The 16,270-nt window shown below is 34.2% G+C and overlaps 6 protein-coding genes across 6 annotated transcripts; 4 read left to right on the top strand and 2 right to left on the bottom strand.

The window, feature by feature from the left end:
- Positions 1–141: 141 nt before the first annotated feature.
- On the top strand, positions 142–3,939 carry BX664DRAFT_341477 (uncharacterized protein). Its single transcript, XM_051547006.1, has 10 exons — positions 142–423; positions 682–969; positions 1,039–1,072; positions 1,128–1,385; positions 1,450–1,643; positions 1,725–2,175; positions 2,233–3,036; positions 3,104–3,319; positions 3,375–3,643; positions 3,708–3,939. The coding sequence occupies exons 1-10, from the start codon at positions 244–246 to the stop codon at positions 3,912–3,914; spliced, it is 2,901 nt and encodes a 966-aa protein (XP_051396522.1). The 5' UTR covers positions 142–243; the 3' UTR covers positions 3,915–3,939.
- Positions 3,924–7,027, bottom strand: BX664DRAFT_380766 (Dynamin central region-domain-containing protein). Its single transcript, XM_051548921.1, has 11 exons — positions 6,466–7,027; positions 6,381–6,390; positions 6,251–6,320; positions 5,832–6,174; positions 5,639–5,764; positions 5,480–5,571; positions 5,149–5,416; positions 4,855–5,097; positions 4,622–4,795; positions 4,483–4,555; positions 3,924–4,414 (listed from the first exon to the last, which is right to left on the bottom strand). Exons 1-11 carry the CDS (start codon positions 6,880–6,882, stop codon positions 4,161–4,163), a joined length of 2,070 nt encoding a protein of 689 aa, XP_051396521.1. The 5' UTR covers positions 6,883–7,027; the 3' UTR covers positions 3,924–4,160.
- Positions 7,028–7,463: 436 nt separating this feature from the next.
- Positions 7,464–8,863, top strand: BX664DRAFT_341473 (acyltransferase-domain-containing protein). The gene is made up of 4 exons (XM_051547005.1): positions 7,464–7,998; positions 8,066–8,189; positions 8,258–8,493; positions 8,587–8,863. Exons 1-4 carry the CDS (start codon positions 7,596–7,598, stop codon positions 8,808–8,810), a joined length of 987 nt encoding a protein of 328 aa, XP_051396520.1. The 5' UTR covers positions 7,464–7,595; the 3' UTR covers positions 8,811–8,863.
- Positions 8,864–8,997: 134 nt separating this feature from the next.
- BX664DRAFT_341471 (uncharacterized protein) lies at positions 8,998–10,212 on the top strand. Its single transcript, XM_051547004.1, has 2 exons — positions 8,998–9,805; positions 9,864–10,212. The coding sequence occupies exons 1-2, from the start codon at positions 9,027–9,029 to the stop codon at positions 10,159–10,161; spliced, it is 1,077 nt and encodes a 358-aa protein (XP_051396519.1). The 5' UTR covers positions 8,998–9,026; the 3' UTR covers positions 10,162–10,212.
- Positions 10,213–10,342: 130 nt separating this feature from the next.
- On the top strand, positions 10,343–12,289 carry BX664DRAFT_341465 (thiolase-like protein). The gene is made up of 8 exons (XM_051547003.1): positions 10,343–10,519; positions 10,575–10,883; positions 10,949–11,105; positions 11,169–11,526; positions 11,578–11,740; positions 11,854–11,868; positions 11,943–12,001; positions 12,076–12,289. Exons 1-8 carry the CDS (start codon positions 10,447–10,449, stop codon positions 12,244–12,246), a joined length of 1,305 nt encoding a protein of 434 aa, XP_051396518.1. The 5' UTR covers positions 10,343–10,446; the 3' UTR covers positions 12,247–12,289.
- A 241-nt stretch (positions 12,290–12,530) lies between these two features.
- On the bottom strand, positions 12,531–16,194 carry BX664DRAFT_341460 (Retinoic acid induced 16-like protein-domain-containing protein). Its single transcript, XM_051547002.1, has 2 exons — positions 15,996–16,194; positions 12,531–15,885 (listed from the first exon to the last, which is right to left on the bottom strand). Exons 1-2 carry the CDS (start codon positions 16,110–16,112, stop codon positions 12,643–12,645), a joined length of 3,360 nt encoding a protein of 1,119 aa, XP_051396517.1. The 5' UTR covers positions 16,113–16,194; the 3' UTR covers positions 12,531–12,642.
- Between the last annotated feature and the right edge of the window lie 76 nt (positions 16,195–16,270).

Below are 16,270 nucleotides of genomic sequence, written 5' to 3'. Positions count from 1 at the left end.
CTGTCATCGAAACTAGTCTTTTACTACTGATCAAGAAAAAAAAAAGTAAATACTCCTTTCTTCACTTTTTTACTACCCCTTCCTTTTTTTTTGTATTTTTTTTTTTGCATTTTTTTTTTTTGTATTTTTTACTTTTTTTTTTTATTTTTTCTCTTCCTCTTTCTCTGTTTTACTTCTTTATTTATACGTATAATAACCATTCATACTCTCCTCATCTCTATTTTTTAAAAAACAAAAAAAGTGATGGAGAGGGAATGTCATGATGGTGCCATACCCACGACGCCACTTCCGAAGAACAAAACAAATTCACGAAAAAGAACTATACGCTATTGTCATGCCTGCCAACAACCTTGCTTACCCTCAGATCGAACCTTGATCCGTGCTTTAGGTCAAATTTATCATTCTCATTGCTTTACCTGTGAAGTAAGTTCAAAAACTTGTTTAATAGTATATGGATGAAATGCACAGTGTCACCAAAAAAAAAGGAGGGGAGGGAGGGAAGAGATGGGTAGTAAAAAGGAATGTGTGATTAGTGTGTGTGTGTATGTGCGTTAGGGGGGAAACATGGCCTCTCCTTTTTTTTGGTCTTCTTCTCACCATCAAAAAAAAAAAAAGGGGGAGGAGAAAATGATCAAAAGAAAGAGGAGGTGGCAATGATTGATGTTTTATTGATTTTATTAGGATTGTCAGTTATTGGTTACCGATAAGTTTTATGCATTGAAACAAAATACAACTTATAAAATTGTATGTGAACAACATTATTATGCTCAAATGTGTGTCCAATGTCCTGATCATGATCCAATAGAACCTAAATTCGAATTTCAAGGTCGATTATATTGTTTACTTCATTTCTCTGCTATCAAAGAAATTCAATGTGCTGGTTGTCATCAAGCTATTGTCAAACAATTTGTTGAAAATAAAACTCATCCTGGAAAAAAATGGCATCCTGAATGTTATATGATTTTCAAGGTAAAAAAAAAAAAATAATAATAATAAAATAAACATTGAATGATTTATTTATTTATTTTTTTTATATAGTTTTGGAATGTACGATTGGCTGATACTCTTCATGGTAAAAATAAATAAATAAACAAAATAGTTGGATTAAAATTTTGTTTTATTGATAGAGAATGATAATGGAAAATTGGCTATGGTTCGACTTGAAGAAAATCAACTAGCAATGGAACGAAAAGTTAATCGAATTTGGACTGATCTAAGTTCTTTTGAAGAATCATCTGCTACTTGTATATCAGATATGCTCCTGTTGATGGCTGCCGGGGCATACGTCGAAGGATTTAGAATGGCAAGTCAATTTATAATGCATTTGGAAGTTTTATATAATGCTTTGGATAATATACGACATGTCATGACTAATTATAACAAAGGTAAATAAAAAATAAAAAAAATGTTTGTTACTTAATTTTTTATTTTATTTTTTTTTAAAAAAAGTGTTACCATGCGAAAAGGAATGTAAAATTGTATCTAATCAAGTGATTCGATTCTTTCATCTGTTGGCTCATCCTGATGGTTCTCTCAAAGATAACAAATTGGGCGTGACACAAGAATTACTGTGTTTGGTCACAAGTCTTGCTCAAAATTTGAAAACGTTAATAAGGATTGGCCTGACTGAAGCATTATCTTTGGTAATAATAATAAAAAAAAGTCTTTTTCTTTACTGATCTTTTTTTTTTTTTTTAAAAAAAAAAATATAAATTCTTATATAGGAACGTGATTGCCATGTTGCTGATGCTATACCAAGATTTTTAAACAACTTGTTAGAATTGGAAAGAAAACGGGTTTGGATTGGTGGTCGTTACTGGTTCAAAGAGGATCCTTTCCCCTTGGATCGTTTCAAGTTGGATCATCCTCAAGAACAATGTTATTCGTGCAAACAACCTATCGACAATGATTGCTATCAACATGAAAATCATCAAGAACAATGGCATCCTAGTTGTTTTATCTGTTCAAAGTGTCAACATCCTCTTACCAATGATCTACTGATTGCTCGATGTATTAATGAATCTGGAACTCGTGTGCTTGTATGTGATCCTTGCATTACCCATAATGATGATAATGATAATAACACTTTTATACATCTGACTCAATTACAATACTATATATACCTACTCAAATTGGCTCTTTCTCGACTTTATTTTGTCATGCATTCTTCCTCAGGTAACTCCTTTTTTTTTTTTTTTTTGTGGATGATTTATCTTTTTTAATTTATTTTAGGTTTAGATAAACAATCGAATGAACAAAATCACGCCAAAATCAATACAAACAAGGATGATTCTTCTCCATTTTTATCAACCAATTTTTTACGACTGACAAAAGATATGAATCCTTCTACTGGACGACGTCCTTCTTTATTTGGTTCTGTTCATTTCGGAAATATCAGACGTGCCAAATCAAATCGTTTAGATCAAATCAGTGAACATCCTCAAGATCAACTCTCCAATCATTCATCCCATTTAACAAAGCGTTCTTTTACTATCCACAGTCATACGTTAGAAGAAGATAATATCAAAGCTTCGTCTTCTACCATCGGTCGTGTCTTCTCAACCAGTCGATCCGCCCGTATGGGAAGTATAAGAAAAGTACTTAGTCGTCATGGTGAACGTGCTTCGATATACAACTTATTTGATCGTCGGCCTTCCAAGCAACAATCTACATTGGATACTCAAAACGACAAACCATTCATGGCGTCTTCTGTGTCACCATCCTTATTCGCCTTAACGCCGAAACATTATTTGATGATTCGCCAACTTGCCGCTAAAACCATTGGCGCCTACTTGCCGCATTTGTATTCTATGGAACAATGGATGATGTTGGTAGAATGCAAGAAACCATCCCTTTGGGACAAATTCAAAACAAGGATCAAATCGGAAGAAGAAGAAAATTTTAGCATGGATCGACATCTATTACACCACTATAACAAGACAGGGAATTTGGATCACATGATATGCTTGTTCTCCTCTCAACATTGCAAGGTACCTCCTTTTATGCAACATTGTATATTGACATTATTACAACGAGGTACTAAAAAAAAAAAAAAAATAGATATGCATTATCCTGATCTTTTCTTTTTTTTTTTTTTAAATAGATATGTCTGTGGAAGGTATCTTTCGAAAAAATGGCAATATTCGTGAATTGAAACAATTAGAAGATACCTTGGCGAAAAAGAATACAATATCAATGATGGAATTATTAGATCAACAATCATCCATTCAATTGGCAGCTTTATTGAAAAGGTACCTACGTGCCTTACCTGAACCTTTATTGACATTTCGACTTTATCCAGTATTTATGGCGGCCATAAGTAAGCTGCATCCCATTTTTTTTTACATAGATAGATTCATTTTTTTTTTTTTTAGATCTAAAAAGAGAACAAGATATCAAAAGGACACTTCATCTTGCATGTTGCATGCTTCCAAAAGAAAATCGGGACATTATGCAAGCAGTGTTTGGATTTCTTTTCTATGTAGCGACATTCAAAGATCAAAATAAAATGGATATCTACAATTTAGCCAGGATCATGGCCCCTAGTGTTTTATATGATCATCAAGAAGGTTCTCAAACTATTCCTCATGATGAAATCAAGGTAGTGGAATGGTTGATCCGATATCATGATTCATTTTCAAAGGTATAAAAAAAAAAAGATAATCGTAAAGAAGTGAGGATTTACTTTTTTTTTTTTTTTTGGATAGACGCCTGAAGATATGTTGGTTTTCTTATCGGACATAGATGATCCAAAATGGAAACAAACATTAAAAAAGAAAACATCATTGCATTCTCCTACTTACGATATGTCGCCTTTCCCTGGTCGTCGTGCCTCTCAACCTGCCATCATTCAAACTTCTACTTTCTCGAAATCATATCATCGACTTTCTTGGAGACGGAAACCATTATTTTGACGATTCCCTTTTTTTTTTTTTTTTTCTAAAAAAAAAAAAAAATTATTGATTATATATTCTCATTACTTCTTATTTATTATATACTCATTTCTTTGGATTACTCTTGTATTATTATTATTTTTTTATATATATTCTTCTTCCTACATATTTATTTTATTCCATTACATCCAAATAATAATAAATAAAAAAAAATAATCATATCTAATGAATAAATACAAATGGTTTTATTTCTTCTCTAATACTTAACTACAAGGCATCACTAACTATAACAAATGCTTTTTTGTATACATCCAACATGGTCTTGCATCGTTGTCGATCGGCGGCCATGACAGGATCCTCTTGCAATAAATCATCAAACAGTTCTTCACGATATAATGAGGTGACCAGACGGTTTTGCACAGTTTCACGAGTATAGTTGACAAGGAGATGCATGATGGCTTTCGGAACCAGGTCTTGAATCGATCGTCGTACAATGTTGAAATACGCTGTCAGTAATTTACCTAAAATCATACATTATTTATAAATAAGAGATTCACATCTTTTTTTTTTCTATATATATATGACGTACGTATCAGTTTGACTTCTATCATGTCTTTCTCTAATGGTGAGGATACTTGGGTATGATCTTCTACAATGGATAACTATAAATAAAGAAAAAAAAAATAGATAAGTTTGACATACTTTTTTTTTTTTTTTGGCAGACTTGCATTGTTGGTAAATGTTTTTTCAAGCGAAGGTGGTAATTCAGAAAATACGGATGGATGATGTAAAGTTGATTTATCATTTGTATAACCGAAAAAATAATTCAATAAAGAATCGTTTCTAGGTGATGATGAGTTTCGTCGATGATAATCCATACCATTGATCGACGGTACCTGTAACTAGAAAAAAAAATGTTAAATCATTTAACTTTTTTTATTATTATTGTTATTTCTCTTACCTGATTTTTACGTGATGAAGACGATGAGGAAGAAGATGATGAAGAAAAAGAAGATGAACGTTTCTGAAGTTCTGCCATGGTTGCAGTAGCACCAGGGAAATCAGGATGATTGGTATTAATATATGCGCATTCGATAGCGATCAAACTTTCCACATAATCTGACGTAGGAGATAATCGTTCCAGTAATAAATCAGATACTATTTCAATCAATTTAGCGTGAAGTTTTGGGAATCGTAGCATTTCCTATAAATAAACGAATGAATACACATAATCATCCTATCCTTTATTATTTACCTTGTTTTCACATGCATGACATATTTTGGATAATTCTTGAAAAGCCAATTCAACACATCTTAAACTAGGAGCTTCCAATAATTTGATTTGTGGACGAATCAATAAGTCAAAGGCCATTTCAGGAACAAAGAGAGAACATCGAGGACCAGTGGAATTGCGAATAACCGTTCGAATATCTTCATTGCTTAGATTAGCACATGGATCAATAGCATCTAATGCTTGACCAAAGATATTGTTAAAGATATAATAAATACGGGCCCCTCCAGATCTACAATAGAAATAAGTTAGTGGGCAGCTAACAAAAATAAATAAAATAAATAATAATACTTACAATTCTTTAGTGGAAATATCAGAAGAAGTACCATCTATGGATGCAACAAACTCGTTGGCAAAAAGTGTCAATAATTTGAGAATCAAAGATCCCTACACAAAAAAAAAAAAAAAAAATAAATGAGATTCTAGAAGGTCTTGATTATTGATATTTTCTTACACTATGCTCTTTTCCAATAAATGCCGGATCACCATACTGTGCAAGTTCATGTTGTGTTTGACCAATTAAAGTACTAAGTTTGGATCGTAAATCAGGTAAACTTTCCCGGATATGTGCAATCAAAATCTATCATTGTATTTTGGTTGATTAGTAACGATTCCTTCTTTTTTTTTTAAAAAAAAATGATACTTACATTATTCAATTGCTTTGTCAAAAATAAAGTCCCTGATTGATTTGCTACAGATCTGTAAGCAGGATGACGTTGAAAAAACCGTTCTTCTGCCTTGAGGGCTTCCTTCATAGGTTTCTTTGTCAAAATATCTTGCTGACTACGGTTAACCACACCAACAAATCCAAGTTTCAAGGGAAAGAATCGACCTGACAAAATATCCAAGGCATGAGTTCCAGCATCCATCAAATCCAACTTTGTCACCACTCCTAGTGTTCGTCTTCCTGTTGGATCCACTTGTCGAGCTAATTTCAAACTATCAGAGTTGGCCAGATCCGTATTTGCTGGTGTCACTGCTAGGATAATACTATAAAATATACATTGATGAAATATACATTGAGTTTTCCTTTTTTTTTTTTGATTGCATATAAAGTAGAACGTACCTGTTTGGTTTTGATATGTAATCTAATACAAGTTGTCTAATTTGATGTTCAATATCAGCAGGCTGATCATCTAAAGAGAACAAAATGAGTAAGTAAAATGCATATAACTTATTTAACATTCATTTATTACCAATTGGGAGCTATAATATATATATATATATATGAAAATAGTTAATACCTAAAAAAAAGAGAAGACATCCTTCCTGTCATATTACCTGAGTCAAACCAGGTAAATCAATCAAAGTCAAGTTGAGGACATGTTTTGAATAAATCTTGAGATGAATAGGCTGTCTAGAGATGCCCTTATTGGAAGCGGTAACGCGTGCGGTATCTTGTTCGATTTCCATTCTCACCATATCAAAATCGAAAAACTTTTGCTTGGGAACATGAAGGAATTCAGCATAATCAGGAGCATCATTGGCCAAAGTGACGAGTTGCAATACCAAAGGTCGACGTGTGACAATACCACTGCCACGAGGAAGAAAATCACGTTGCACGATATTCTCCAATACTGATGATTTGCCACTGCTTTGAGATCCCACAGTGATGATCTGAGGTAGGTCCAGATCACCACCACCAATACTCGTCAAGACATCTTGGATTTTGTTGATCAATTCAATGGCGCCATTCATTGTTTTCTTGATATTGTTACTGATGTCGTTGTTGGTGTTATTGATTAAAGAGATCGATGATATCGAATATTGTTGTTCTTTCTGGTAAGGGTTCTATGAGGTATGTGTAATGGAAAAGAAACGATTTAATATGTGAATAGAAAAGGAAAAAAAAAAAAAAAAGGAAATGGAAAAATGGTTAAAAGAAAGAAAGAAAGAAAAAAAAAGGTTAAGCGGTGAGTGAATTCGACGAGTTGCAGCACAATATAAAAAAGGGTGACAGTGATAAGATGAAGTTGATAGTTTTTACCTTTAATTCAATATCTTGTTTTATCCTCATGATGATTTTCTACAAGAATATAAAAATTAAAAAAAGAAGGTTATATTTCGTAATGAATAAACTGGAATTTAAAGAAAAAAAAAATTAAAAAAAGTTTGTTGTTAGATAGAATATATATAGGGTCTTCGTTTTTGAGTCAAAAAAAAGACCAAATCCCATTGTGTGTTCCGTACTCTGTTGTTGCTCGGGGTTTTTCAAAGTCAGCAAATAAAACTATTTGTGTATAAACAATTTTTCTTCTACTTTATTCTTTCCACAACTCAATGAACTCAATGAATTCATAAGGAAACGATTCAAAACCCTCCACTTGGTCATTATACACGAACTTACATTCTTTTATTCATACCTTTTACATTAATATCATTATTATTTATTATTATTATTATTATTATTCATGCCACCTCGACTTTCTCGTCGTATGAAATGGAGCTTATTTGGACTAGCTACTACTGGTGGAATATGTGCAACCCTTTATACATATCAAACCAAACCAACAAAGACATTGACAGGAAAAGACCAACATCGTACACAACAACAAGTAGTGGCTGGAAGACAAGTCTTATGGAACCTTGGTGACTTTACTTGGCAAGACATTCCTTCTTTTATAGTCAAACGATATACACCCCCTTATGAACCTTCATCCTTACTTTGGAAAGCTGGAAATGTCCTGGTGGTTGGTGGTGTTGGTGCGTTTTCCAAATGTGTTTTATCTTGTTTACAAACTACTCGGGTTTATCATATGGATCGTTTCCTTTCTATTTTACATGATCCACAACGTCAACAAGGCATCATTACTGGTACTCAATATAATAATCAAACATTTTCTTATATACTTATCATTATCATCATCTTGTTCTATTTTAGTATCCAATCATGTTTCTGTATGGGATGATCCTGTTTTATGGGGTGTATTACCTATGACTACATTACTCAATATTAACAAGATGCGATGGGTACTTGGAGCAGCAGATATTTGTTATACCACTATGTAAATGAAGAAATAACATATACATATATATATATTAACCAATTCTTTTTTTGTTGATATGGATATAGATTTAAAGCCACTTTCTTCTCACTAGGTAAAGCCATTCCAACCATTCGTGGAGGTAGTATTTATCAACCAGCTATGGATTTCGCTATTGATAAATTAAATCATGGAGATTGGATTCATGTATTTCCTGAAGGCAAAGTGAATCAAACACCAGTGATGCTTCGATTTAAATGGGGAATAGGTAGATTGATGATGGAATCAAATCCTTGTCCTATTGTCATTCCAATTTGGCACCAAGGTAAAATATATATTATATATAATATAGAATCAGATTTAACTCACTTTTTTTTTATTTATTTATTTTATTTTTTTTTTTAAAAAAAAAAAAAAGGTATGGAAAATGTACGACCCTTAGTAGGACCTTTTGCTCAACTCTTTCAACCTGTGATGATGGTATTTGGTGAACCTTTGGATTGTCAAGATATATTGGATAATTGGAAAAAGGGTGAATTGACAGATGAAGAAACAAGAATTCAATTGACGAATAGAATAGTGGATGCTTTGAAACAATTGAAGATGACCACTTTACAACAAATAGAGGCTGGTACTTTGTAGAAATATAGATGATTTTTTGTAATAAAAACAATTGTGTAGTTTTTTCCTTTTTTCTTTTTATGTTCCGACTTGCATACAATTCGAAAATTTCCTCTTTAAGAATTTAGTATCACCTTATTATCATCGAATGATTTTTTTTTTCTTCTTTCTCTTTTTCGAAAAAAAAAAAAGGTGAATCTTTTTTTTTTTTTTTTACTTCTTTATTAAAATTTATTTATGGAAACAAGTAGACAATATACACTTAAACAAATCAGTGAACATAATACGGAACAGTCTTGTTGGATTGTATATCGAGAAAGGGTATATGATGTCACCAAGTTCTTACGAGATCATCCTGGTGGTGAAGATTTAGTACTTGAATATGGAGGCAAAGATGTGACATGTGTGATGAAAGATGTTGATTCGCACGAACATTCCGAAGCGGCTTACGACATTCTGATGGATTATTGTATTGGCAGCGTGCATTCCTTACGACAATTCCACGATAGCGAACGAGCCAAACTTCATCGACAACGAATAGCGGTATTGGAAGAAGAAGTGGAATACAATACCTATGGAGAGGAAGATTTTGTACCAACAGAGACAAATGCTAGTAAAGATACACAATTTTTAGATTTACGCAAGGCCTTGATTCCTCAGTTCTTCAACAAACGATTCACCAAGACGTTTTATTTGGAACAAGTCCACAAACCACGGTATCTCCCTACAAGTGCAGTCTTTTTTGGTCATCCTTTATTAGAACCTTTAACAAAAACCGTTTGGTATGCCGTGCCTCTTCTTTGGCTTCCATTTGTGATCTATCAAATCTATCAAGCTTATACTGATCTCTTTTCCACTTTGGTCTTATTTGTACTTGGCGTGTTTATTTGGTCGCTTCTTGAATATGGCCTTCATCGATGTTTGTTTCATTTTGATGATCATTTGCCAGATCGTCAATGGGCTTTTTTACTTCACTTTGTTCTTCATGGATTTCATCATTTCTTACCAATGGACAGGTAAAAAAAAAAATCTTTTTTCTTTTGATTCATTTCTTTTTTTTTTTTATTTATTTAGACTTCGATTAGTTGTACCTCCTGCTCTATTTATTATCCTTGCTTATCCTTGGATTCAATTGGCTCATTGGCTTTTTCCTACATTTATAGCTCATGGTATAGTGGCAGGTGGTATCTTTGGTTACATTCTTTACGATATGACCCATTATTATTTACATCATTCCAAAGTCATATCTTTCCATTTTAAAGAAATGAAAAAATATCACTTGGCTCATCATTACAAGGACTTTGAAGCTGGTTATGGTATTACTTCCAAATTTTGGGATAACATCTTTGGTACTAGATTAGAATATCAATAATAATTTTGTATATATATTATAGAATAAACGTCGGTGTTTTTGTTTAACCGATACAGTCTTGTCTTGAATTCATTATGCAAAAAAAAAAAAAGCTTGTTTTTTTTTTTTTTTAGGGAGTAAGGGGGGATAAAATTGTAACCTTACTTTTTATCTTGTTTGTCAGTGTGAATTCCCACCTTTTTTTTTTCTTTATTTTAAAAAAGGAAAAAAAAATATTTCTCTTCTTTTTTTTTCCCCACCTTTTTTTTTTTATTTTAATTCTCTTTTTTTTCTCCATTAACTAAAATGAACAAAGTATATGTAATAGGTGTTGGTATGTCAAAATTCATCAAACCAAGAGGTGAAGTGGATTATCCAGGTAAGATGAAATAGTTATTCTTTCTTTTTGTTCTCATTATATAAAAATATATTAGAATTCGGTTTGGAAGCTGCTGTCAAGGCTTTAAATGATTGTGGATTGACCTACGATGCTATTGAATTTGCTGCTTGTGGTTATGTATATGGTGACTCTACTTGTGGCCAACGTGTTTTGTATCAACTTGGTATGACACAAATCCCTGTTATTAATGTCAATAATAATTGTTCCACTGGTTCCACTGCTTTACTTCAGGCACGCAATGCTGTGGCTTCAGGTACTGTGCAATGTGCTATGGCACTTGGTTTTGAACGTATGGAAAGAGGTTCTTTGAAATCGAAATGGGCAGACCGTACATCTCCTTTAGGTAAATCACATCTATCTATCTATCTATTGAATGATCATCACTCACTTTTTTTTTCTTTTTCTTAGATCATGTTTATCAAGTCATCAAATCTACACAAGGTCTTGATCCTAAAGCTCCTGGTGCTGCACAAATCTTTGGTCGAGCTGGTGAAGCTTATATCAAACAATATGGAGCAACCCCAACCCATTTAGCCAAAATTGCCGAAAAAAATCATCGTCATAGGTAACCTATATATATATTATATATATTAGAAAAACATAACTTTTTTTATTATTTTATTATTAGTATCAAGAATCCTTATTCACAATTCCAAGACGTTTATTCATTGGAACAAATCCAACAATCACCCACCATTTACGGTCCTCTAACGAAACTTCAATGTTGTCCCACATCAGATGGTGCAGGATGTGCTATTGTTGCCAGTGAAGCTTTTGTCAAACAACATGGATTATGGGATCAAGCCGTAGAAATTGTGGCTCAAGTGATGGCCACTGATTCTCCAGATATGTTATCTAAAAATCCAATTGAATGGGCTGGTGTGGATATGACAAGACGTGCTGCTCGACAAGCTTATCAACAAGCTGGTATCACACCAAGCGACGTTCAAGTGGTAGAATTACATGATTGTTTCTCTGCCAATGAAGTAAGTTTAAAATAACAAGTAATGAACTATGCATTCATTATTGTTCTTTAGCTTCTTAGTTATGATGGACTTGGTTTAACCGCTCCTGGAAAGGCTCATACTTTGATTGATAATGGTGACAATACTTATGGTGGAAAATATGTTGTTAATCCTTCAGGTGGTTTGATTTCAAAAGGTCATCCTCTTGGTGCTACCGGTCTAGCTCAATGTTCAGGTAATTCTTTTTTTTAAAAAAAAAAAAATGATGCCATATACCGTATCAAACCGATAAAACCCGATTCATTCCTTTTTTTTTTTTATTATTATTTTTTATTTTTTATTCTATAGAACTGGTATGGCAAGGTAAGAAGATTTATTTCATGATATCACTATTTTTTTTCCTATTATTAAAAAACATGATTCATTTATATATTTAGCACGTCAATGGGCTGGTGATCGTCAAGTACCCAATGTCAAATATGCCCTTCAACATAATGTAAGTGATATTCTCTCTTTGACCAAAAAAAAAAAAAAAATAACACATCTTTTTTTTTTTTTTTTTTTTGATAGGTTGGATTAGGAGGTGCGGTGGTAGTGACAGTGTACAAGAAAGCAAGTGATACATATGCAGCACCAAGGACGGACTATAATCCTGCTGTCGAAGCAAGACCTATCCGTCAAGTGGATTATGAGCAAGCCAAATCCAAAACTAGAGCCGAATTCCTTGAAGCCAAACTCTAATTCTATTTAGCTTAATTTCTATTCTTTTTTTTTTATGATATCAATAAATATTTTTTTTTTTTTTTTTTTTTTTTTTTTTTTTTTTTTTTACAGGAGATATGAAAAAATAAAGATTATATTGTTATTTTTCATCATCTCAAGAAAAATGTCATCATCGAGAATCATCCTTCCCTACTCATCATCGCAAAAAAAAGAAAACGCCATCATGATGATTCATGCAAGTCGATTGAGAATCCATCGTCTTGCGAAATCATCATTCAACATCATCATATGATTTTCTTTTTTTTTTAAAAAAAAAAAAAAAAAAAAGGTGGGATTTTATTAGATATATAAGAAAAAGGTATATCACACAAATAATAATAATAATAGGAAGAGGAACTATCTAAGATACCAAATTTATAAATAAGAGACACGATCAATACCAATGGCACGGCGTACTTGCATGATAGCGACCAATTCCTTGATAGTTTCTTCCAAAATGACGATATTGTTGAGAAGCATGGATAAAGAAATCTTGGAGGAGGGATCAAATCGGCGGCGGCGTCGACCTTGTTCGGAAGGATGGGCAGAGTCGTCCTTGGGTACAAATGCTCCTTCGTCTTCTTCGTCCAAATACAGAATGGGGGCTTCAGGATCAAGTACAAAGTTGGACGGAAATAATGGATCCAATCGGAAATGGAGTGTTTTGCGAATATGCATGCCCATCCGTGAGTGTTCATGGTTGACCAATGCGGCAGGTAAATCGGTTGCTGTTGTTGTGGCTATTGATGATGATGACACTGTTGTCGTTATGGATGATGTTGCTGTTGTCATTGTGTCTTCACTGTTGCTCATTATAGAGGATGTTTGCGAAGGATGGAGAATAGGTGTTGGTGGTGATGATAATGGTGTTGGTGTCACTCGTGTTGCTGCTGCCATGGCTGCCGCTGTCGTAGAAGAAGATAATGATTTTGATGGATTGGGTGGTGGTAAAAGCCGTTGTTGTTGAGATGGTTGTTGACGTCCTGCTGCTGCTGCTGCTGCTGCTGCTGCTGAAATGGATGGCCTTCGTCTTTGTTGTTGATGAAAGAGAGTGGATGCTGGAGTGGATGGTGATCGTGATGATCTATAGAATCCATCGTTGTTCCCATTCATCATTGCATTTGTTGACATTGTTGTTGTTGTCGGTATAGATGATGTAGGAGTTGTTGAAAATAAAAGTGATGAGGAAGTCATATCTTGACGAACAGTAGAACCTCGACGACTAGCTGGTGATGATATACCACTTGTTCCATTTGTTGCGGTCGTATTAGACATGGTTGTCGTTGTTGGATCAATCAGTTCTCCATACATCAAAGTTTGCCATCGCTCTGTCAAAATATCATCAAAGCTACCCACTTCAAGTCGATAAGAATCCACTTCTGATCGATAATAATCCACTTGTTGCGTCAAAGTACGGAAGAGCGTAAAAAAGGGTGGGAAGGATTTGAATTGCGTTGTTGGTGCTGTATGTGATAAGTTGCGTTCCACTCCAAAATCTACTGATCGATCATCATCTTCGTCATTCTCGTCCACTTGGCTGTATTCAAAATGAGCGTAGATATCATCACCTCGAATATGATTTTTGTTATTCAATTGATCAGATGTTGATAATAATGAGGAGGCAGATGTTGTTGCTGTTGTTGTTGTCGTTGTTGTTGTTGCAGTTCCATTGGTGAGATTGCTTGCATCCAAAATTAAGATATCATCAGGAGTTGCTCGGTCACTTTCTTGAAAAGAGATCCAACCTTCCAAACTTCGATAAGGACATTGAGCCAATGCTGAGATCACACCCGTCAATGCCAGATTCAATGCCGAAGATTGTGCAAAAAAATGACTGAGAAGACCAAGTAGAATTTGTAGTAGATCATCGGTAGGACGGATACGATGCCGAAACATATGTGATTTGGTACATAAAGAAGAATGCTGGCGTAGTTGTTGTTGTTGTTGTTGTTGTTCCTTTTGATCAGGTCGTTTTCCATATTTGGAACTACGTCGTCTTTCAGCCTTTGTAGTGGTTTGTTGAGGTTCAGTTTTGATACAACTATCCATACATATCATATTTTGATAACACCAATCAGCTTCCATGTGATATTCAATGTCATTCAAGTATCCTTCGTAGCCAACGGAAAGAATGTCATGAGAGTGTTCTTGATCAATGGCCGTGATGAGTGACAAATATAATTCAATTTCCCGGATATGATGTGAGACAATGGTCGCGGAAGAGGAAGGTGGTGTAATGGTTGTGTCGTCCAATGATGGCATCGAGTAATTATCAGGATAGATGGAAAAAAGCCGTAGAGAATATCGACAATGTTTGGTAATCAAAGTTCGTAATAATTTGAGAGTGGCAATCACTGTAGGTTGAGAACTTGCTTTAAGTCGAGTGATAATGAGATCTTTGAGAGTGAATCGTCCACTTGCCGTAAAATAAGGTGAACTCTTGAATTGATCAGATTCCACTCCAGCAAACACATTGGTATCGTCATCCTTTGTCGTTACCGTTGAATCTTGTGTATTTTCTTCATCCATTAAAAACTTGACCACAACATCAGCCAATTCTTCTTGTTGGAGAGTTTGGAGAATCAAATCAATATAGGTAATCACTGCCACGGAGGAACCATCAATATCTGAACATTCCCAAATAGAAGGATCAAGAATGTTTTTCAAAAAGTTGGTACGAATACTTTGTAATAATACTTGAGAGATATCGGTATTGGGGCATCGCATGAGTACATCTTGACAAAATTCAATCAGTTTCAAGAAAGAGTCCAGCTGAAGCTTGAAGTCGGCCGAATTCGAAAAGACAACCCCAGGACCAGAGGGCATGGCACGAGGATCCAAGTCTTGACCCAATAGATAAGTGGCTACATTTGGAGAGAGTCCTGCATCATCCTTGATCACCAATTTTCTAGGTAGTTGTGAATATAAAGCACCTAATCCTGCTGCCACAGTGTTTGCAAAATCAGATACCAAGATAAATTCGCCTAGCTGTCCCGTCGCCATTTCTATCAAGAATAATAATCCAGTCCTAGCAAAGTCACCCGATCGTCCTTCCAGATGAACAAAACGTAAAAGATAACTAAATAATAAAAACTCGTATTCAGGTTTTTTGTCCGCACTATGTGTTGTAGTGTCCGTTTCTGGTTGTTGCAATGTTTTTTGAGGTGTGGTAAGCCATCGTTTATCGTGAAAAAAAATGTTGAGAAGTGCAGGAAGACCGTGTATTTTCGAACAAATGATATACATGAGATCCACCAAGTCCTCATGATAAATGTCGCTTTGACCTTCTTCTAATACACAGAATCGTAATAACTTGATGGTTGGTCTATGAACTGCGTTGTGTACCAAGAATCGTTCATCTAACAGGTCCACCATGCTTGCTATAGTCCTGATCGCCTCTCCACGAATACCTTCAGGATAATCCATTTTTTCAGACATATTCACCAAGTATTGTAGTACCCCAGTTTTCAAAAAGTATTCCATGCATACCTCTGTCGTGTTTTGTTCTTGTCGTGCTTCTTCATCCACAAGCATATCCACCATTTGTCGTAGTTGAGCAGGGATATCAGTTTGTTCAACATGAAGTTTGGATTTGCGATCTTCCATACGAAGAATATTCTATATCAAAAAAAAAAAAAAAGAATATATAAGTTCTATGTCATCAAAAAAGAAAAAAAAATAGTAGTAAAGATGATAAAAAAAAAAAAAAAAAGGGGAGTCAACTTTACGTGTACGTAGTCCCAACATTTCCTGAATTTATCCAGTTGCATAGTTCTTGTTGGTTGCACCTTTGGAGGAGCTATCTTTTTCGTCAACTTGGTAAAGTAATTAAAGTAATCCATCATAACGTCATGGAGGGAACAAAAATGGAAAGAAAAATGAAGAAAAAAAAAAATGAAGACGAGGGGTCAAAAAAAAAAAGTTAACCTTTGCGCCCTTTGAAATCCAGTGAAAAATAAGAAGTTCTACTGTTTATTGGTGAAGTCAAAAAAGTCTATTTTAT

This window comes from Halteromyces radiatus, assembly GCF_025201355.1.
Source record: "Halteromyces radiatus strain CBS 162.75 chromosome Unknown BX664scaffold_9, whole genome shotgun sequence".
Lineage (NCBI taxonomy): Eukaryota > Fungi > Mucoromycota > Mucoromycetes > Mucorales > Cunninghamellaceae > Halteromyces > Halteromyces radiatus.
This window is presented reverse-complemented; position numbering and strand designations above follow the sequence as displayed.